This window comes from Heterodontus francisci, chromosome 15, assembly GCF_036365525.1.
Source record: "Heterodontus francisci isolate sHetFra1 chromosome 15, sHetFra1.hap1, whole genome shotgun sequence".
In the NCBI taxonomy this organism is placed as follows: domain Eukaryota; kingdom Metazoa; phylum Chordata; class Chondrichthyes; order Heterodontiformes; family Heterodontidae; genus Heterodontus; species Heterodontus francisci.
The window spans coordinates 6,536,823-6,560,554 of record NC_090385.1 but is presented as its reverse complement, the minus strand read 5'-3'; the positions used below and the strand labels follow the sequence as shown (position 1 = coordinate 6,560,554).

General features: G+C 44.1%; 1 protein-coding gene across 5 annotated transcripts in view; it reads left to right on the top strand.

The window, feature by feature from the left end:
* Positions 1 to 23,732, top strand: part of LOC137377477 (phospholipid-transporting ATPase IG-like) — a 195,097-nt gene that overhangs the window by 15,151 nt on the left and 156,214 nt on the right. Inside the window, exon 1 of one of the 5 annotated variants that reach the window (XM_068047103.1) lies at positions 16,771 to 16,862. The exons of the other annotated variants lie outside the window; for them this stretch is intronic. Within the exon in view, the coding sequence (XP_067903204.1) occupies positions 16,860 to 16,862 (3 nt within the window). The 5' untranslated portion in view covers positions 16,771 to 16,859. Of the gene's footprint in view, positions 1 to 16,770; positions 16,863 to 23,732 lie in introns of those variants that run through there. 5 annotated transcript variants of the gene reach the window in all.

Here is a 23,732-nt window from a genome sequence, read left to right as displayed (position 1 = left end):
TCCAGGGAGAATGCTGTCACTGAGACTGCCCTCAATGCAGCCCAGCCTCTACCAGTCATGGATGAGCTGGACATACAGCCAACCAAATCGGAACTCAGTGATGCCATTGATTCCCTAGCCAGCGGAAAATCCCCTGGGAAGGACAGCATTACCCCTGAAATAATCAAGAGTGCCAAGCCTGCTATACTCTCAGCACTACATGAACTGCTATGCCTGTGCTGGGACGAGGGAGCAGTACCCCAGGACATGCGCGATGCCAACATCATCACCCTCTATAAAAACAAAGGTGACCGCGGTGACTGCAACAACTACCGTGGAATCTCCCTGCTCAGCATAGTGGGGAAAGTCTTTGCTCGAGTCGCTCTGAACAGGCTCCAGAAGCTGGCCGAGCGCGTCTACCCTGAGGCACAGTGTGGCTTTCGTGCAGAGAGATCGACCATTGAAATGCTGTTCTCCCTTCGTCAGATACAGGAGAAATGCCGTGAACAACAGATGCCCCTCTACATTGCTTTCATTGATCTCACCAAAGCCTTTGACCTCGTCAGCAGACGTGGTCTCTTCAGACTACTAGAAAAGATCGGATGTCCACCAAAGCTACTAAGTATCATCACCTCATTCCATGACAATATGAAAGGCACAATTCAACATGGTGGCTCCTCATCAGAGCCCTTTCCTATCCTGAGTGGTGTGAAACAGGGCTGTGTTCTCGCACCCACACTTTTTGGGATTTTCTTCTCCCTGCTGCTTTCACATGCGTTCAAATCCTCTGAAGAAGGAATTTTCCTCCACACAAGATCAGGGGGCAGGTTGTTCAACCTTGCCCGTCTAAGAGCGAAGTCCAAAGTACGGAAAGTCCTCATCAGAGAACTCCTCTTTGCTGACGATGCTGCTTTAACATCTCACACTGAAGAATGCCTGCAGAGTCTCATCGACAGGTTTGCGTCTGCCTGCAATGAATTTGGCCTAACCATCAGCCTCAAGAAAACAAACATCATGGGGCAGGATGTCAGAAATGCTCCATCCATCAATATTGGCGACCACGCTCTGGAAGTGGTTCAAGAGTTCACCTACCTAGGCTCAACTATCACCAGTAACCTGTCTCTAGATGCAGAAATCAACAAGCGCATGGGTAAGGCTTCCACTGCTATGTCCAGACTGGCCAAGAGAGTGTGGGAAAATGGCGCACTGACACGGAACACAAAAGTCCGAGTGTATCAGGCCTGTGTCCTCAGTACCTTGCTCTACGGCAGCGAGGCCTGGACAACGTATGCCAGCCAAGAGCGACGTCTCAATTCATTCCATCTTCGCTGCCTTCGGAGAATACTTGGCATCAGGTGGCAGGACTATATCTCCAACACAGAAGTCCTTGAAGCGGCCAACACCCCCAGCTTATACACACTACTGAGTCAGCGGCGCTTGAGATGGCTTGGCCATGTGAGCCGCATGGAAGATGGCAGGATCCCCAAAGACACATTGTACAGCGAGCTCGCCACTGGTATCAGACCCACCGGCCGTCCATGTCTCCGTTATGAAGACGTCTGCAAACGCGACATGAAATCGTGTGACATTGATCACAAGTCGTGGGAGTCAGTTGCCAGCATTCGCCAGAGCTGGCGGGCAGCCATAAAGACAGGGCTAAATTGTGGCGAGTCGAAGAGACTTAGTAGTTGGCAGGAAAAAAGACAGAGGCGCAAGGGGAGAGCCAACTGTGCAACAGCCCCAACAAACAAATTTCTCTGCAGCACCTGTGGAAGAGCCTGTCACTCCAGAATTGGCCTTTATAGCCACTCCAGGTGCTGCTTCACAAACCACTGACCACCTCCAGGCGCGTATCCATTGTCTCTCGAGATAAGGAGGCCCAAAAGAAAGAAAAAGAAAGAATTGGCTATACACAATGATGCTACCAACCAGATCTAGGATGGCTGCCTGTTTGGCTGCTGAATTGCAGACAATTATTCGTGAGCTGGTTGCAAGTAGTGTTGTCCTCTGTCTCGTACAGTTACTGTCCACTTCAGCAGCCATCAAACAAGCTGCGATACTAAGCTGCTTTCTTAACCAATCTTTTAATCACACCTCCTGATATCTCCTTTTTTTGGCTTGGTGTCAGTTTTTACATAGAATATCTTCTTCTTTGGCCTCCTTGTCTCGAGAGACAATGGGTAAGCGCCTGGAGGTGGTCAGTGGTTTGTGAAGCAGCGCCTGGAGTGGCTATAAAGGCCAATTCAAGAGTGGCAGACTCTTCCACAGGTGCTGCAGATAAAATTGGTTGACAGGGCTGTTAAGCAGTTGGCTCTCTCCTTGCACTTCTGACTTTTTTTCCTGCCAACTGCTAAGTCTCTTCGACTCGCTACGCTTTAGCCTCGCCTTTATGGTTGCCCACCAGCTCTGGCAATCACTGGCAACTGACTCCCACGACTTGTGATCAGTGTCACAGGACTTCATGTCGCGTTTGCAGACGTCTTTAAAGCGGAGACAAGGACGGCCGGTGGGTCTGATAGCAGTGACAAGCTCGCTGTACAAAGTGTCCTTGGGGATCCTGCCATCTTCCATGCGGCTCACATGGCCAAGCCATCTGCGGCGCCGCTGGGTTATTGGGGATGTTGGCTGTCGAGGACTTTAGTGTTGGCGATACGGTCCTGCCACCTGATGCCAAGGATCCTCCGGCGGCAGTGAAGATGGAATGAATTGAGACGTCGCTCTTGGCTGAGGTATGTTTTCCAGGCCTTGATGCCGTAGAGCAAGGTACTAAGGACACAGGCTTCATATACTTGGACTTTTGTGTTCTGTGTCAGTGCGCCATTTTCCCACACTCTCTTGGCCAGTCTGGACATAGCCTTTCCCATGCGCTTGTTGATTTCTGCATTGAGAGACAGATTGCTGGTGATAGTTGAGCCGAGGTAGGTGAACTCTTGAACCACTTCCAGAGTGTGGTCGCCGATATTTATAGATGGGGCATTTCTGACGTCCTGTCCCATGATGTTCGTTTTCTTGACGCTGATGGTTCGGCCAAATTCGGTGCAGTCAGCCGCAAACCTGTCGATGAGACTCTGCGGACACTCTTCAGTGTGAGATGTTAATGCAGCATCGTCAGCAAAGAGGAGTTCCCTGATGAGGACTTTCCGTACTTTGGTCTTCGCTCTTAGACGGGCAAGGTTGAACAACCTGCCATCTGATCTTGTGTGGAGGAAAATTCCTTCTTCTGAAGACTTGAACGCATGTGAGAGCAGCAGGGAGAAGAAGATCCCAAACAGTGTAGGTGCGAGAACACAGCCCTGTTGCATGCCACTCAGGATAGGAAAGGGGTCTGATGAGGCGTAGCTGTGCTGAGTTGTGCCTTTCATATTATCATGGAATGAGGTGATGATACCTAGTAGCTTTGGTGGACATCCGATCTTTTCCAGTAGTCTGAAGAGACCACGTCTGCTGACAGGGTCAAAGGCTTTGGTGAGATCATTGAAAGCAACGTAGAGGGACATTTGTTGTTCACGGCATTTCTCCTGCAGCTGGTGAAGGGAGAACAGCGTGTCAATGGTGGATCTCTCTGCTCGAAAATCGCACTGTGCCTCAGGGTAGACACACTCAGCCAGCTTTTGGAGCCTGTTTAAAGCGACTCGAGTGAAGGCTTTCCCCAGTATGCTGAGCAGGGAGATTCCACAGTAGTTGTTGCAGTCACCGCGGTCACCCTTGTTCTTATCGAGGGTGATGATTGGCATTGCGCGTGTCCTGTGGTACTGCTCCCTCATCCCAGCACAGGCAAAGCAGTTCGTACAGTGCTGAAAGTATAGCAGGCTTGGCAGTCTTGATTTCAAGGGTAATTCCGTCCTTCCCAGGGGCTTTTCCGCTGGCGAGAGAATCAATGGCATCACTGAGTTCCAATTTTGTTGGCTGTACGTCCAGCTCATCCATGACTGGCAGAGACTGGGCTGCATTGAGGGCAGTCTCAGTGACAACATTTTCCCTGGAGTACAGTACTGGGTAGTGTTCCACCCAGCAGTCCATTTGCTTGCGTTGGTCAGTGATTGTGTCCCCTGATTTAGATTTGAGGGGGGCAATCTTCATGATGGTTAGCCCAAAAGCCCTCTTAATGCCATCATACATTCCTCCGATATTTCCGGTGTCAGAGGCCAGCTGAATATGACTGCATAGGTGTTGCCAGTAGTCATTTGCGCAGCGCCTGGCTGTTCTTTGTGCAGTGCTGCTGGCTGCTTTAAGTGCTATGGATGTTAACTCGCTGGGGGCTTTCTTGTAGTTCAGCAGTGCAATGCGCTTAGCGGCTATGACAGGTTCCAGCTCTTCAATGTGAGATTGAAACCAGTCTGCATTCCGCTTCTCACATTTGCCATAGGTGGTCATTGCTGAGTCATAGGTGGCGTCTCTGATGTGGGCCCATTTGGTCTCTGCATCCCCTGTGGGAGTGTTTTGAAGGGCTTTTTCGAGTGAATTTAGAAACTTATGTAACAGCTGTGGATGAGAAATTCTGCTAGTGTTGATGCGCGGACGGCCCTTCTGCTTGGAGTGATGCAGCTTCTTTGGTTTGAGGCTAACCTTGCTGCACACCAGGGAGTGGTCGGTGTCGCAGTCCGCACTGTGGAAGCTGCGTGTGATTTGAACGCTGTTTAAAGAGGCTCGCCTTGTGATGATGAGGTCCAGCTGTTGCCAACGGCATGATCTTGGGTGCCTCCATGAAACCTGGTGACAGGGTTTAGTGTGAAAGAATGAGTTGGTGATGCAGAGGTTATGAGAGGTACATAACTCAAGCAGTCTCTGACCATTCTCATTCATCCTACCAGTGCCATAGCGCCCAAGGCAGGAGGGCCATGAGTCATGGTCGGCCCCAACCTCCAGCAGGAACAGATGTTCGGTGTTGGTGATGCTACTAATGATATTTTGGAGTTCCTCGTAGAACTGGTCTTTAGCTTCAGGTGGGGAGCAGAGTGTTGGAGCATAGATGCTGAGTAGGTGTACTAGACCAGAGGCGGTGAACAGTCGGATGGACAGTATGCGTTCCGAGCCATTTGAGGGAGGCTCTATCATGCTGAGCAAAGAGTTTCTGATGGCGAAGCCCACTCCATGCTGTTTTGGTTCTTCAGGATCCCTACCCTGCCAGAAGAAGGTGTAGTCTTGCTCTGTTAGAGATCCGCTCGCAGGGAGGCGTGTCTCCTGAAGTGCTGCAATGTCCACATTGAGTCTGCTGAGCTCGTTGTTAATGATGGCGGTCTTCCGAGAATCGTTGATTTGTGTAAGGTCTTACGACAGGCCAGGATACACAGTTCTGATGTTCCAGCTTGCAAAACGAAGGGCTGGTACCTTCTTTCCTTTATTGGTCGTGCTGTTTGGTGCGGTGTTGCAGTCCACTTGTCGGGCAATGACCCTGAGCTCCAAGCACCCATTGAAGCAGGTGGACTGTTGCGGGACAAAACATTACTGATCGGGAACTGCCCGGTTTGAGGCGGGCGGTAGCTGTTCAGTGAGATGCGATGACCTCTCCCACTGACAAAGGCAACCCGTGGCACCCAATCTCTACGCCAATTGAGCTGGACTTATAACCTGCAACTGCTGCCTTCCGTGTTGATTTGGTCGCTGTGAGGCGACTATGGAATGACCCCTCCATGGCGCATGCCTGGGCGGATGTATGGAGGTTGTGAGTTGCCCAAGCGTCAAATCCCCCCTCTCGGCCTTCCTGGTGGTGTCCAAAGGAGTGCAGAGCACGACGTTTGGCACCAGTATGGCTGCAGGAACTGCCGGAAACATGCCAAAGGTGACACATGACCGCCTTTGGGGTTCCGCTCCAGATTTTCTGTTAGGGTATACTCCCTTAGCCTTGATCTGTCCCGAGACGCCCACAGCATAGAAAATTATACCTCTGTGAAGTGCCTTGGGAAGTTTTTCTATGTTGAAGGCTCCATGTAAATGCATGATGTTTGCCTGCTCCTGTATACCTGCACATTCTTCGAGTGTTAGGTGTGGCTCAATTGATTGGACTCTTGCCTCTGAGTCAGAAGGTTGTGGGTTCAAGACTCACTCCAGGATTTGCATGCACAGGTTAAAGTGCTGCAATGTTTGAGGTGCCATCTTTTGTTTGAGATGTTAACCACGGGTCCCTGTCAGTCCCCTCCAGATGGACGTAAAGGATCTCATGGCGCTATTTTGCAGAAAAGCAGGGGAGCTATTCCTGGTACAAAAAAAGAAAATGCTGGAAATACTCAGTAGGTGGGGCAGGATCTGTGGAGAGAAAAGCAGAATTAGCATTTCGGGTTGATGATCTTTCATTTGAACTGGCAAAGTTTAGAAATGTAATAGACCTTGAGAAAAGACAAACAGAAACCCTGTCGGAGAGAAGAGCAGAACCTCTTTAAGGTGGGCATTCCTGGAAGAAAACTGGCAGTGAATTAAACACTAATACAAAAGCAAATTTTGTTGAGCTATCCCTGGTGTCCTGACCAATATTTATCCCTCAGTCAACATCACAAAAATAGATTTTCCCTTTTTATTATTTCATATTTACAGCATCTGCAGTATTTTGCTTTAGTTTAAAAAGTAATTCATTGACTTCTAAAGTGCTTTGGGACATCCTGTGGTCATGAAATATGTTGTATAAATGCAAGACTCTCCTTTTTAGATTTCCTTCAACTGTTTAGTTTGACCAGTTTCTTAGTTTGGATTGTATTTTTTTTTAAACTGTTTAGTTCAATTTATTTGCATTAGTAACAGGAGAAAATCAGTACTGAAGATCAAAACAATAATCTTTGAGGTCAGAAAAATTAAGATAGGAATAGAAAATAATATAAAGAATTTTAAAATCGAGATGTTCCACGGCTGAGAGCCAGTGTAATGTGCATGTGTGACTTAAAAGTTCATCAGTGGTTTTTAAAATTTTTAGTGCGGAATGCCTGCAAATATTGACTCATTCATAACTCTTAAATAAAAATATTGTAAAAATTGCATGAATGACTTGCAGAAATTTCACTCCAGCATTTCTTGGGATCCCCTGGTACCCCTGATTGACAAAACTATGAATTCGGGTAATACAGGGTTGTGCAGTAGACTTAATGCGAACTTTTCATCTTTCAAATCTGGATTCGGATTAACAACAACTTGTATTTATATAGCACCTCTAACTTAATAAAACATCCCATGGCGTGTCACAGGAGCATTATAAAACAGAATATGACCCTGAGCTACATGAGTTATTAGGTCAGATGACCAAAAGCTTGGTCAAAGAGGTAGGTTTTAAGGAGTGGCTCAAAGGAGGAAAGTGAGGCAGAGGTTTAAGGAGGAAATTCCAGAGCTTATGTCCTAGGTAGCTGAATGCATGGCCACCAATGGTTAGAGCGATTAAAATCGGGGATGCTCAAGAGACTAGAATTAGATGAGTGCGGATGTCTCAAAGGGTTGTGTAACTGGAGGAGATTACAGAGATAGGAAGAGGTGAGTCCATGGATGGATTTGAAAACCAGGATGAGAATTTTAAAATCGAGATGTTCCAGGCTGAGAGCCAATGTAAATCAGTGAGCACAGACGTGGTGCGAGTTGAGACACTGGTAGTGGAGTCTTGGATGAGGTCACGTTTATGGAGAGTAAGATGTGGGAGACCAGCCAGGAGTGCGTTGGAACACTCTAGTCTAGAGGTAACAAAGGCATGAATGAGGAGAAAATTTTAAAGAGCTAATATGGAATGAGTTCAGACAGTTCAAATCTATTTTCTAGAACCATAGCACAAAACTGCTAAATGCCAAATTGAAGGTTCTCATTTAGAGACCACAGAATTTCTTATGTAAAATGGGGAAATGTTATGGTGCACCATTAGAGGTCCTCTACTTGAGCTTGGGGGCAAAGGCATACCCTTAATGGTAACAGAACGGTGCTTTACTCAGAATCTGACTGCTTTTTCTGATCTTGGAGTGCTTCATACCGACAATTTCTGCAAATATTGACTCATTCTTAAAGACCTATTATTCCAACTACTGATGGATATTGCCAGCTTCTGAAAGGAAAATGGTTTTACTACTGTACCAAATACAATATGCAACGACAGAACTAACATAAGTAAATATATATTTAAAAATTGCATGACTGATGTACAGAAATATCACTCAAGCATTTCTTGGGATCCCCTTGTGGACACCTGCTTGGCAGATCTATGAATTAGGAAAATTTGTCCAAATTAGTCCAAAATTGAAGTGTTCCATTCCCAAGCACCACCATCCCTCCCCTTGATGAGAACAGAATATTGCATAAAGCATTTTCTGCTTTACTGTACACTTTCACTTGGTCATGTCTTTTTAAGCATTTTTTAAACTAGTAAAGCTAGGTTGCTGTCCAAGGATCCATAAAAGTGCTGCCTAATCAGTTTTTCTATTTTAATTGTTCTACAGTAATAGCATTCAAATACATAAAATTTGTTGTCAATAGAGGCAATTCATCATTCTGAAGGTGTATCAGCATGGTGTAGTTCATGTGTGATCCAGGAAATTTGGCTCTGTTACACATGAAAAAAATACTGAATTAGGGATATGTTTTGAAGACCAGTGCTGAAATAAAGAATTGCATGCTGAGGCAATGCTGCTAAGAATGCTCACTGAAGACTTAATACACTGCAGAACGCAAGACTTCCCTTCGGACATGATTAGTTGATCAGTATTATGAAAATGAGGCATCCCATCTTGGAGTCGGCAAGCCCTTTAGGGAGTCTTGCCTCCTTTAACAAATCAAACTTGATGTTTTTCATGAGAATTGTGTTGGAAACACTGTCTGTAGGACTTAAAACTGTTCAACACCCTTTCTTCCTTTAAATCCCACTTCTTTGACCAAGCTTTCAGAATTAAAAATTGCATGACTGATGTACAGAAATATCACTCAAGCATTTCTTGAGTTAATATCTCTTCCTTCTGACTCAGTTCTTACACCTCTATGAAGAGCCTATGCTGAAGGCATTTTATAAATGCAAGTTGCTATTATGCCAAGTAATGCCATGGAGACTGTCAACAGCATTGGAAAGGGATCCCAGGGTTTGAGAGCACCAAGGGGGAAGATCCCAAGAACAATGGGACATCGATGAAGACTTCAGCAGCAGCTGGATTGAGGCAGGGACAGAGTGGGAAATATTATGGAGGTGGAAGCAGATACTTTTTATAATGGAGAGGACATGTATTTGAAAGCCCAGCTGGAGGTCAGTAGGACGCTGAGGTTGTGAGTAGCCTAGTTCAACATGATCAAGTATGGTAGGGCTAGAGAATAGAATCTTGTGGGAGTGGGGGCTGAAAGCAATGGCTTTGGCTACTCAATGTTGGAGGATGCTGTTTAAAATGTTGGTACTGTGGTAGAGCTCTGTGTTACCGGCATACATTTGGAAGCTGATTCCCAGGCAGATGAGGATGAGGGGGGATAATGGTATGACAGCTAAAAGAAAGCCACTATATAAATGCAAGTCTTTCACAATCTCAGAAGAATCCAAAGCACTTTACAGCCAATTAAGTACACTTGAAATGTAATGGCTGTTGTAATGTTGGAACTACAGCAACCATTTTGTACACAGCAACCTCCCACAAACAGCATTGTGATCGTGATCACATAATCTGATTTAGTGAAATGAATTGAGGGATGAATATTGGCCAGGATACCTAAGTCCTGGAGTGGGTCTTGAACCCACAACATTTTGACTCGGAGACGAGTGCTACCAACTGAGCCACGGCTGACACGACTGGGTTACCTTCCTTTACTAGGAATTCCTCAGATGTGTGTGCTTAGTTACTGCCTTTGAAGTCACAGTCAAGATGATCTTTCCCTTAATTGTAGTGTTTCATGGTTGGGCCCAGGACACTACTCTGAGAAACTTCTGCAGTGATGTTCTGGCATATTTTTGCCTGAATAGATGGACAGGACTTTGTTTGAATGCTGTCTCATTCTTTCTGAACACATCACCATGTTCTAAATAGAACCATCTATAAACTAGAACTATAGCTGCCGATAAAGGAAACAGTCTGAGGTATCACACATTCAAACTTTTTTTTATTCATTCATGGGATGTGGGCATTGCTGGTTAGGCCAGCATTTATTGCCCATCCCTAATTGCCCTTGAGCAGGTGGTGATGAGCTGCCTTCTTGAACCGCTGCAGTCCATGTGAGGTAGGTACACCAAAGTGCGGTTAGGAAGGGAGTTCAAGGATTTTGACCCAGCGACAGTGAAGGAACGTCGATCTCGTTCCAAGTCAGGAGGGTGTGTGACTTGGAGGGGAGCTTGCAGGTGGTTGTGTTCCCATGCATTTACTGCCCTTGTCCTTTCCAGTTGATCGAGGTCACGGGTTTGGAAGGTGCTGTCTAAGGAGCCTTGGTGCGTTGCTGCAGTGCATCTTGTAGATGGTACACACTGCTGCCACTGTGTGTCAGTGGTGGAGGGAGTGAATATTGAAGGTGGTGGATGGGGTGGCAGTCAAGCGGGCTGCTTTGTCCTGGATGGTGTCGAGTTTCTTGAATGTTGGAGCTGCACCCATCCAGGCAGGTGGAGAGTATTCCATCACACTCCTGACTTGTGCCTTGCAGATGGTGGATAGGCTTTGGGGAATCAGGAGGTGAGTTACTTGCCACAGGATTTCTAGCCTCTGACCTGCTCTTGTAGCCACGGTATTTATATGGCTAGTCCAGTTCAGTTTCTGGTCAATGGTAGCCCCTAGGATGTTGATAGTGGGGGATTCAGCGATGGTAATGCCATTGAATGTCAAGGGGAGATGGTTAGATTCTCTCTTGTTGGAGATGGTCATGCCTGGCACTTGGGTGGCGCAAATGTTACTTGCACTTATCAGCCTAAACTAGGATATTGTCCAGGTCTTGCTGCATTTCTACACTGACTGCTTCAGTATTTGAGGAGTCGCGAATGGTGCTGAACATTGTGCAATCAGCGAGCATCCCCACTTCTGACCTTATGATTGAATGAAGGTCATTGATGAAGCAGCTGAAGATGTTTGGGCCTAGGACACTACCCTGAGAACTCCTGCAGTGTTGTCCTGGAGCTCAGATGATTGACCTCCAACAACCACAACCATCTTTCTTTGCTCTATGTATGACTTGAACCAGTGGAGAGTTTTCCCCCTGATTCCCATTGACTCCAGTTTTGCAGGGGCTCCTTGATGCCATACTCGGTCAGACGCTGCCTTGATGTCAAGGGCAGTCACCTCTCACCTCACCTGTTGAGTTCAGCTCTTTTGTCCATGTTTGAACCAAGGCTGTAATGAGGTCAGGAGCTGAGTGGCCCTGGCGGAACTCAAACTGTGCGTCCCTGAGCAGGTTATTGCCAAGCAAGTGCTGCTTGATGGCACTGTTGATGACACCTTCCATCACTTTACTGATTGAGAGTAGACTGATGGGGCGGTAATTGGCCGGGTTGGACTTGTCCTGCTTTTTGTGTACAGGACATATCTGGGCAATTTTCCACATTGCCAGGTAGATGTCGGTTTTGTAGCTGTACTGGAACAGTTTGGCTAGGGGTGTGGCAAGTTCTGGAGCACAGGTCTTCAGTGTTATTGCTGGAATATTGTCAGGGCCCATCGTCTTTGCAGTATCCAGTGCCATAGAGTTATATAGCACAGGAACAGGCCCTTCGGCCATCATGTCCATGCTGGCCATCAAGCACCTGTCTATTCTAATCCCATTTTCCAGCACTTGGCCCGTAGCCTTGTATGCTCGGCCTTCAGTCGTTCCTTGATATCACGTGGAGTAAATCGAATTGGCTGAAGTCTGGCAGCTGTAATGCTGGGGACTTCAGGAGGAGGCAGAGATGGATCATCAACCCGGCACTTCTGGCTGAAGATTGTTGCAAATGCTTCAGCCCTATCTTTCGCACTGATGTGCTGGGTTTCCCTATCATTGAGGATGGGGATATTTGTGGAGCCACCTCCCCCTGTTAGTTGTTTAATTGTCCATCATCATTCACGGCTAGATGTGGCAGGACTGCAGAGCTCAGATCTGATCCCTTGGTTATGGGATCGCTTAGCTCTGTTTATCGCATGCTGCTTACGCAGTTTGGCCGCCATCTCTGCTGGGTCTGTCCTGCCGGTGGGACAGGACATACCCGGGGATGGTGATGGCAGTGTCTGGGACATGATGAGGTATTCCGTGTGCATGACTTATGTCAGGCTGTTGCTTGACTAGTCTGTGAGACAGCTCTCCTAACTTTGGTACAAGCCCCCAGATGTCAGTAAGGAGGACTTTGCAGGGTCAACAGGGCTGGATTTGCCATTGTCGATGCCAGGTGGTCCGTCCGGTTTCATTTTTTTCATTGACTTCGTAGCGGATCGAAACATAGAAAATAGGAGCAGGAGTGGGCCCTTCAGGCCTGCTCTGCCATTCAAAATGATCATGGCTGATCGTCTAATTCAGTACCCTGTTCCCGCTTTCTCCCCATATCCCTTGATCCCTTTGGCATTAAGAAATGCATCTATCTCCTTCTTGAATATTTAATAACTTGGCCTCCACTGCCTTCTGCGGTAGAGAATTCCACAGGTTCACCACCCTCTGAGTGAAGAAATATCTCCTCATCTCTATTCTAAATGGCATACCCCGCATCCTGAGATTGTGACCCTGGATCTGGACTCCCCAGCCGTCGGGAACATCCTCCCTGCATCTAGATACAACTGAGTGGCTTGCTAGGCCATTTCAGAGGGTATGTAAGAGTCAGCCACATTGTTGTGGGACTGGTGTCACATGTAGGCCAGACCAGGTAAGGAAAGCAGATTTCCTTCCCTAAAGGACATTAGTGAACCAGATGGGTTTTTTTTTTACAACCATCGACATTGGTTTCATGGCCATCATTAGAGTAGCTTTAAATTCCAGATTTATTAATTGAACTCAAATTCCACCTGCTGTGGTGGGATTCGAACCCGTCCCCAGAGCAATACCCTGGGTCTCTGGGTTACTAGTCCTGTGACAATACCACGATGCCACCGCCAGTGCAAGTTGTACTTAACCTTTTTTTATAGTAAATACTTGCAATTTGAATCAGAATTGTAACAAATTGTTTAATAATGGCTATGCAATTTTTTTTTTATTTCATGGGATGTGGGCGTCACTGGCCAAGGCCTGCATTTATTGCCCATCCCTAATTCCCCTGACAACCGAGTGGCTTGCTAGGCCATTTGAGAGGGCAGTTAAGAGTCAACCACATTGCTGGTCTGTCGACCTCCGTTGTCTTCTGCTTTGCTTCAGTGTAATTTTTCTTAAGTATTTGTACAGCTTAGCATATAATAAAGGTAAAATACTGAAGATGCTGGAAATCTGAAATAAAAGCAAAGTGCTGAAAATACTCAGCAGGGCAGGCAGCATCTGTGGAGAGAGAAGCAGACCTGAAATGTTAACTCTGCTTCTCTCTCCACAGATGCTGACTCACTTTCTGTTTTGATTTTAGTGCAGCGTAGCATCATGTTCTAATGTAATTTGTGCTAGAACAAATTTTGAAGGTGGCACAGTGGCGAAGTGGTTAGCACCGCAGCCTCACAGCTCCAGCGATCGGGTTCAATTCTGGATACTGCCTGTGCAGAGTTTGCAAGTTCTCCCTGTGACCGCGTGGGTTTCTGCCGACTGCTCCGGTTTCCTCCCACAGTCAAAGACTGTTGATAGGTAAATTGGCCATTGTAAATTGCCCCTAGTGTAGGTAGGTGGTAGGAGAATTGAGGGAAGGTGGGGATGTGGTAGGGAATATGGGATTAATGTAGGATTAGTATAAATGGGTGGTTGATGGTCGGCACAGAGTCGGTGGGCCGAAGGGCCTGTTTCAGAGCTGTATGACTCTATTATGCAGGATCCTGGTATCATTGACAGGCATGGAGTACAAAAGCAAGGAGGTTATACTAAGGCATACCAAACATACCAGCAATATCACTGTACGTTTAACTTTTCCAACATAATCTTTATACATCAGCTGGTTAGGCCCCAGCTGGAGTATTGCGTCCAATTCAGGGCACCACACTTCAGGTCTTAGAGGTGCTGCAGATTTACTGGAATGGTATCAGAGATGAGGGACTTGAGTTACATGGAAAGACTAGAGAAGCTGGGATTAGAGCAGAGAAGATTAAGGAGAGATTTGCTGGAGGCATTCAAAATAATGATTTTTGATATAGTAAATAAGGAGAATCTGTTTCCAGTGACAACAAGGTAACCAGAGGAAACACTTAAAATAATTGGCAAAAGGATCAGAGGCGAGATGCGAATTTTTTTAATGTAACGAGATCCAGAATGTGCTGACTGAAAGGGCGGCGGGAGCAGATTTAATAACTTTCAAAAGGGATTTGGATAAATAGTTGAAGTGGAAAGATTTGCTGGGTTGTGGGGAAAGTGCAGAGGAGTGGGACTAATTAGATAGCATTTTCAAAGAGCCAGCAGAGCACAAAGGACCGAATGGCCTTCTGCATTATATCCTATGATTCTAATAGCATGAAGTATCTACCAAGAATTGACCTATTAGAATGTGTGCATTAACTCCTGTCTTTTTTTTTGAATGCATTCCATGAATTTGACTCCGCTGGTTGCTGCAAACACAAAAGGACTTGATGAATTTTGTTCTGGGATACTGATGAGCAAATTTCCTCTAATTTAATTAATTTTCCATCTGTTGATACCTCATGGATTCTGGATTGATACAAAAATGTACCTGCACAATAATTCGAGTTCTTCTCAGCTTGATCATTAATATACCATTTGCATTGTGAAAAAGTTTTAGAGAATTCAAATTAAGCAAACTAGTTTGATGTGGGTTTAAGCTGATTGAAATATTTAAGTATATTTTCAGAATGCTCCCTACGAGCATTTAGGGTATACAGTGTATTAAATATACATGCAGAGAAATCCACTCCACTGATAAATGTAATGATCCTGCAATTATTATCTTTAATTTTGTAGGCTTTTTCTTGTGACAGCAAGACCTGTCACTTTCTTTTATGTTTTGAGGAATGCGTACAGAGTTTAACAAAATTGCAACCGGTTCTACAGCCTTCACCAATTCAGTTTTGCAGAAGTTCTGAGAAGCGACCAAGCTTGCTTCCTCTTAAATCATTGCAGAAAAGGTAGCTATTCGACACTGTTGCCCTTCATCTTAAATAATGGTACATCATAACAGTGAAATGGGTGGCTGATTTTGGAAGCATTCCTCACCTAGAGAGAACCTCAGCAAAAAAATCACTAGCACCATTTTCTGGTTGGGTAAAAGAATCTGAGCTCCCAATCTGAGTAGGTCCAGAGGCAACCATGTGTATGGTTCACATTTCTATAATAGCTCTATTTAAAGAGGTCTTTGATTTTTTTTCTTGTTTTAACATAGAGGTAAAACTGTTCCCTTCAATGGGAGCAGATTTGAGATGGCATTAGAGCCTTTTAATTACTAAATTCATTTTTTGTTGGCATGTCATCCTAACCACTTTTTCTCAATCTATTTCAAAGGTTCTTATGCCCATGCCTTAAAACAGCAAGGAGGAAGTAGTTGGTTTGAAGGTTTTAAGGGACCATTGTTTGTGTGGCTCATAGTCTATCCGCCATAAGTAATACCTGCTTACTTTTAGATTTGTGAGCGTTCAATACATTTCCAATCTAATATTGGGCCAAAGTCTTGAGGTTGGGCTTTATAAACAAATGGCAGATGATTGACATTATATGCTTACTGTTACTGGAGTTTGGTGTGATGATAGCCTCCGGGAAAGTACAGAGACCAGTCTAATAATTTAGTAGTCTCGACATAAGATTATGTCAAGCGGTTGCTTTTAGTGCATGTCTTGTAATGTAGCAGTATGGAATAATTCAAGTGCTGTTATGAACTTTCATCTGTTTCAACCTGAAAGTATAACTGCAGTTCTGCAACCCAATTTTGACTACTTATTGTCAAATATAGTTAGAAAACCCCTTCCTCCAAAAAATTGTCAGAAGCATGGTCTGTATCTGGAGAATAAAACACTTTCCATAAGTGTAATGGTTATCGTTCTTTGAATTGAAGTCGTCTTTTAAATGCAACTTTTCCACCACAAGAGTTCTCTGACTACCCTAATGCTGTACTTCTATAGGTCCTATCCCATAGCTGATGATGATCAACATTAATGTAGGGAGGGCATAACACACTGGTTTCTTGAGAATTCTGATCCTTCTGTCCCCTGTATGTAATTTCAGTTGTTGAAAAGACAAAAATAGTGGTGACTGGCTCAAATAACACTCAACTTGTATTAAATTCTGTTCTGTACTGTCCAGTTTGTGTTCCATTAGGGTCAATATTCCAGTTTCATTTGACCATGAGTGGTCATTTTTGTTGCTGTCTTTGGGGCTCAGGCAGGAAGGATTAAATGGAAATAAAAACAAGAAATGCTGGAAATACTCACCAGGTCTGGCAGCATCTGTGGAGAGAGAAGCAGAGTTAACGTTTCAGGTCAGTGACCCCAATGACAATGTCGGGGTTAGACCTGAGAGAACGGAGTGCCTCAAGTTCAGAGGGGGACAGGTTAGAGTGAGTAAGGGGGGGCAGAGAAATTGAGATGACCAATGTCTTGCCGACTGTTTTCAATGAAAAGATGAAGAGCGGGTCAGAGGCCAGGGGGAGGGATTAAATGGAACTGGCACAGCTTGCAAATTGAATATGGGTGTTCTTGTTGACTGCAGTGGTGACGACCATTGCCAAAGACCCCTTGTACACTACATAATAGAGCCAATACGTCAATGTGAGACCTTGAACTTTGTTCAGCTAAACTTGTTCAAATATAGATCAGTGTTTGTTAAAATGCTTTTATAAAAGATTGCAGACTTGAACTAGCATTTCATAATCAGCTCTACTGGAGAAAAGTGAACACCTTCTGCAGCAGAATATTAGCAGAGTTGAGAATAGATTTTGGATTAGAATGGTAAGTGATGCAAAGACAACAAATTGCATGTGAAAAATGAAGAACTTGGAAGTGCAAATTGTAATGTTTAGCATCTGGATTTAATGTTTAAATATTTATAGTGGAGAAAGCGCGACTTTTAATTTATCTTGTCAGCTGTTGAATTAGAACTGTTATTGCAATAGCTTTCCAGTGTGTATTGCAAAGCAATTCAGAAGATTTCTTTGAACTTGCTAGGAAGAACTACAGTGAAAATTAATATAAAAGCAAAATACTGCGGATGCTGGAAATCTGAAACAAAAACAAGAAATGCTGGATTCACTCAGCAGGTCTGGCAGCATCTGTGGAAAGAGAAGCAGAGTTAACGTTTCGGGTCAGTGACCCTTCTTCGGAACTCTGAAAATTAATATTCTGTTCTCATTTATCCATGCTCTTGATTATCTCCCCAAAACCTTCGGTCTTAGGGGTATGTTGGGATTCCGTTGTGCATCTAGATAGGATCAGATGAGCTGTGGCTGTCACAGTCTGGCTTTTCAAAGAAATCCTATTTAGTCAGATTTGAAGGAGTGACTGCTTGCAGTGAGAGTTTCTGGACTGTACAGGATTTGAGTTACCCATGCCAGGTAAGAGTAATCTAAATACTGTACAGTGGAACCTTGAAATGAAGTGGCCCTCGTGAACAATAATGAAAATTGCATGCAATCAAGGTTCCACTGTACTTGGAAAATTTTAGCGAGTTTGAGCTTTTAATCAAAATATGTACCAACTCCCTGCAAAGACTTTGGGAGAGGGGTGGGTGGACTGGCATGGAGAGCACCAGGAAATTTGGGCTTAGTTCCTATTCGTACACCTCACTGTCCTCCCAAAAAATCCTCGAACTCCCAAATAAACATGGACTTCTTCACGCCTGTTCACCCTTAGCTCCTAACCCAGTCATAACTTCAGCCGTGTCAGTGTAGTTAAAACCTTTGAGTTTCACACTTGCAAATGACATGTAATTTGTAATACAGCATGGATTCTGTATTGTACTTTCATTGAGGAAGCTTGTCAATTGTGCACAACTAAAATTTCCAAAATACTTTTCGGAGATTATTCATGTACAGATTAGAATGCTGTTCAAGTGATCTCCCAGTTCCAGAAGAATGTTAACTGCATTTTATTTGTCAATTAACCTATCCTTTTAGTAGATACTGTAAAATAACATCTCAAATTAAAAATTGACATTTTTTGATGCCTGTGGTTGTACATAATGGAGTGCAACAATTCATGAACAGGCCCACTACCACCTTAGGGCATCTAGGAATGTGCAATAAGTGTTGCCTTGCCAGCATTAATTACATCCAAAGAACAAATATTAAAAATCCTCCTATTTCCTCTTCACCAGTGCTGATAAAATTTAATCAATTCCATCACTGTAGTATCAGTTGGCGAGAATTGACCAAGTTGAAATGAGGGCTGAATATTGTAACATTAAGCCCGATTCCTAAACTTTAATGACAAGTAAGGATTAGGTATGCAGAGATGCACAACATTCTGATCATCCCACCGTTATGTTTTAGCCCTTTTTTAATTTTATGTATGGGGTGTGTCTTTTTTAATGCTGGGCTTCTTTTGCTCATTGGAGAGGTGAACAGTTAGAGACTTTGTGAAAATAAGCTAAACCCAAATTGTCCAGTTAAAATGATTTGACCTGCTGCTCTCTGCTAATCCAGGATTATAGGGCTTTAGCTAAACCTGTATAAATAGATTTTTTTTGAACCTCATGATGCCCATCAACAAAAATACATCTTTTACCATATTTAGTTGTGTTTCAAATTGTTACTCCATTTTGGCTGATGGAGCTTTTGTTTATAATATGCTTTTGTTACAAATCTAGAGCAATACTGGATAATCTGTTATATAAATTACTTTAGTTATATGAACTTCAGCCAAATCACAGCAATAGACTTTGCTCCCAAATTGTTGACTGTTCTGTAAGTTGTCTGTTCTTTGTCATGTGGACAGATGAAAAGTGCTGAACAGGAGTTGTTTAAACTGGCGTAATTGCCAGATATTTCTTGAGCTTGTTTCAGAAACCAATTACTGTAATGCATATTTAGTTGCACATCTGAAAAAACACATGCATCTTGCTTAAAACAAAGTAGTGAATAAAATACAAACTACCATTAATAAGTCCTTGAAGAATAAATTAGTGGAGGAACCTATAAGTATAATACAATTTATAAACAATATTTGTCATTGCAAGAAAGGTTATTTTCTCCTTTTTATCAACTTTTTAATCTACTTAATGTGCAGTAGATTTACTTATGCTTTGTATCCTCTCTCACTTTCAATCTGTTTTTATTGAAAGGGTTTTAACTGATGTCTGTTGCATAGAACATAGCCTGGTTTAACATGAGCTGCTTTATTATACTGACCTGATCTCCATCACTTAGGAAGTGACTTTTAGTTCTCAAGTTGGGTGTTCTAACTGAAGTGCCATCAAAAATTCTCCATGCTGTACAGTCGCTCATGCATCCTCATTTTGATACATTTTTTTATAAGGCAGTCATAAACGCTGTTGTGTTTTAAAATGCTGGCATGTTAAAAAAGAAGGATCTGTTATATTTACACAGATTTGCAGTGAATAACACAAATTTGTTACATGAGTGAAAATCGATATCTTTAATCAAGAATACTTGATCAGAAGAGTCAGCAATCCTTGGTTCTGCTTTTGTTCCGCATTTTCACTTAGCTTGTACATTGAATCAGTTTTTTTTTAAAAACTGAACAGTTTATATTCATGCTATTTATTTTTGTCTCTAAGGATTCTTGATGTGATTTTAAGTGGCTGATTATACTTGCTTTTATTGTGGAGTCTATCAAAACCTCTTGCTACACTTGGCTTGAACATGCCGCCATTCACTTGGGTGTAATTAACCAATCACTTCCAGGTTTGGGTTTGAGTCATTCATAGTCCATTGCATCGGTGGTTCTCAAACTGGGATCTGTAGAACCTTTCTAGGGCGTGTACGAGTAAGCGAATGGATGGTGGCCGGAGCTGGGAGAGGAGTGCGATGGTGGCAGTAGGAGGCAAGCTTGGTGTGAGGTGAGAGTGGAGTATGGTCACCATGTGTGCAGCACAGGGTGGGTTGGCTGCCCCACCTCTCTGAGAGCAGCATAAGATCACCAGGTAGATTCTCACTTCCCAAGGAAGTTCAACTTTGTTCGAGAGGGGAGTTTTATTCAACATTTAAGCACACCCATCTTTCTGATATCTGTAAGTAAATACCTGTTTTCTTAAAAGCATTATTAGAACACCCTACATGCAGCACATTTGTGTTATGTAATATAGTTTAGATGGGATGTACATGATTACTAATCCATTTGTAAAGCGGTCCTTCAACCAAAAATGTTTAAGAGCCACTGCTTTACATCTTCTTCTTCTTTGGCCTCCTTATCTTGAGATACAATGGGTAAGCCCCTGGAGGTGGTCAGTGGTGTGTGGAGCAGCGCCGGGAGTGGCTATAAAGGCCAATTCTAGAGTGACAGGCTCTTCCACAGGTGCTGCAGAAAAATTTGTTTGTCGGGGCTGTTACACAGTTGGCTCTCCCCTTGCGCTTCTGTTTTTTTTCCTGTCAACTGCTAAGTCTCTTCGACTCGCCACACTTTAGCCCCGCCTTTATGGCTGCCCGCCAGCTCTGGCGAACGCTGGCAACTGACTCCCACGACTTGTGATCAATGTCACAGGACTTCATGTCGCGTTTGTAGACGTCTTTAAAGCGGAGACGTGGACGGCCGGTGGGTCTGATACCAGTGGCGAGCTCGTTGTACAATGTGTGTTTGGGGATCCTGCCATCTTCCATGCGGCTCACATGGCCAAGCCATGTCAAGCGCCGTTGACTCAGTAGTGTGTATAAGCTGGGGATGTTGGCCGCCTCGAGGACTTCTGTGTTGGAGATGCAGTCCTGCCACCTGATGCCAAGTATTCTCCAGAGGCAGCGAAGATGGAGACGTCGCTCTTGGCTGACATACGTTGTCCAGGCCTCGCTGCCATAGATCAAGGTACTGAGGACACAGGCTTGATACACTCGGACTTTTGTGTTCCGTGTCAGTGCGCCATTTTCCCACACTTTCTTGGCCAGTCTGGACATAGCAGTGGAAGCCTTTCCCATGCGCTTGTTGATTTCTGCATCTAGGGACAGGTTACTGGTGATAGTTGAGCCTAGGTAGGTGAACTCTTGAACCACTTCCAGAGCGTGGTCGCCAATATTGATGGATGGAGCATTTCTGACGTCCTGTCCCATGATGTTCGTTTTCTTGAGGCTGTACATAATGCTAGTGTTACTGTATGGAGTTGGGCCAAAGCACTGTTCATTCTGATTTATTGCATTTCAGTGAACTTTTGAAGGAGCTACACTGATTTTTGGAGCTTTATGTTGACATTTATCTTTATGGCACAGTGGTGGTTGTCAGGATTGTGTAGTTCTGAGTAATAACCTCATTGACCTGTCCATAATATAACCTTAAGCCCACCTGCAAAGTCAACAAATTAGATATTTGTTCCCACATGTAATGGTTGGTAGAAAATGGTAATTTACGCTAATAGAATTGTTACAGCATAGAAGGAGGCCATTCGGTCTGCGGTGTTCGTGCCAGCACTCTGGAAGAGCAACTCAGCTAGTTCCACTCCCCTGCCTTTTTTCCCCATAGCCCAACAATTTATTTTGCTTCAGATAATTATCCAATTCCCTTTTGAAGGCCTCAGTTGAATCTGCCTCCACCACACTCTCAGGCAGACCATTTCAGATCTTAACCACGTGCTCCGTTTTAAAAAAAAAGTATTTCCTCATGTTGCTGTTGCTTTTTTTTTGCCAGTCAGCTTAAATCGGTGTCCTCTGGTTCATGACCCTTCTGCCAATGGGAACAGTTTCTCCCTATCTACTTTGTCCAGACCCCTCATCATTTTGAACACCTCTACCAAATCTCTTGTCTATCCAGGTAACTGAAGTTCCTCATCCCTGGAATCATTCTTATGAATCGTTTGTGCATCCTCCCTATTGCCTTCACGTCCTTTCTAAAGTGTGGTGCCCAGAATTGGACGCAGTACTCCGGTTGAGACTGAACCAAGGTTTTATACATGTTCTTCATAGCTTCCTTGCTCTCTACTCTAGAATCCTGTATTCACTCAAAAGAGTACTGTGTCTCAAACTTGAAGTGATTTCTCCCAAAATGGTTGTCATGCTTATTGAAGAGCAGGGTGTTTATTTCAAGATTGATCGAATCTTTGTGTCGCAGGAGGTCTGGTGCTTTGTGCCCAGTTCATGAAAAAAACCATTAGGTTTTTGCCCCTGCTTTGTCATAGCCTACCTGATCATAGTCAGAGTATTTCTAGAAATGGCTTCTCTTTCTATCCCTGCACTGCTACTCCTGGAGTCTCTTAGGTAACCTTGGCTTCTACCTGCCCCTGAGCCACATCATCTGCAGATATGTAATCAGCTTCCACATGTACAGTGTCAATACTCAGCTTCAACTATCCACGACCTCTCTGTCCCTTCATTTCTTGTTTGATGTCCAGTCTTGGAATTTCCTCCAGTTAAGTATTCATGCCATCATCTTTGGGCCCTGCCACAAAGTCTATTTTTTCTTTACATTTAGTCCTAATATCTCCACCTTGGCTTGGTGTGCATTCTTTGATTATGTCTCTTTGAAGCACACTGGGACCTTTTTTGTTCTGAAAAACATGCTGTTTAAAGGCAAACTTGTTCTTATTTTCACCAAATTCAGGAATTCATGGCAACAACAACTTGCATTTATACAGTGACTTTAAAGTAGTAAAACATCCCAAGGCATTTCACAGGAGCATTATCAGTCAAAAATTTCCACTGAGGTACATAGGAGGCATTGGGACAGGTGACCAAAAGCTTGGTCATAGAGGCCAGAATTGGAGGAGTGTGATACTCTGGAGGAGGTTATAGAAGTCGGGAAGGACAAGGCCATGGAGGAATTTGAACACTAGGGTGAGAATTTTAAATTTGTGGCATTGCTGGACTGGGAGTCAATGTAGATCAGTGAATGTAGGGATGATGAGTAAATGGAACTTGGTGTGAGTTAGGATACGAACAGAGTTTTGGACAAGCTGAAGCTTATGAAGGGTTCAAGATGGAAGGCCAGCTGGGAGAGCATTGGAACAGTTGAATCTGGAGGCAACAAAAGCATGGATGAGGGTGTCAGCAGCAGAAGGGCTGTGACAGGGACAGAAACCAGCGATATAAGAGGTGGAAGTAGCAGTCTTGGTGAAGGAGGAAATATGGAGTCGGTAGCTTAACTCTGGGTCTAAAAGGATGCGGAGATTACCTGCCTTTTGGTTCAACCTCAAACTGGCTAGGAAAGGGGATGGAATTGGGCATCGAATAGGCGCAGTTGCATTTCTCATGAGAAAGGAGAGCAGGAATATACTAGCTTGCTCATACCAAATTGTAATCTGTTTTGACAACCACAACCAATGAAGGCACATAGCCCCTTTAACAAAATCAACAAAAAGGCATTGCTGTGATACTAATAAGTTGTCTGTGAACCAATTACGATTGGTCTTTAATTTCAGGTGCTTGTCTTTTCCCAAGTGTTTTTAACTCATTGCGCTTTGAACATAAAGTAGCAGTTAACTGCTGTTTAATAATGGTGTTTTATTACATACTTTGCTTTTGGTTGCAGTATTGAATGTTGTGTTACTGTAGTAATTGTGCTCTGCACTTAACAATTGAAACATAGATGCTGTTTTTTATCATGCTCTGACTGCTTCAATCTTATACAGTGGCTTGAAAAACTAACTTGGCAAAGGATCTGGTTGGGACTTTCACCAGCTGGCATGAGCGTGTTTATAGACAAATCAGTGAAGCTGCACTAAGAGTT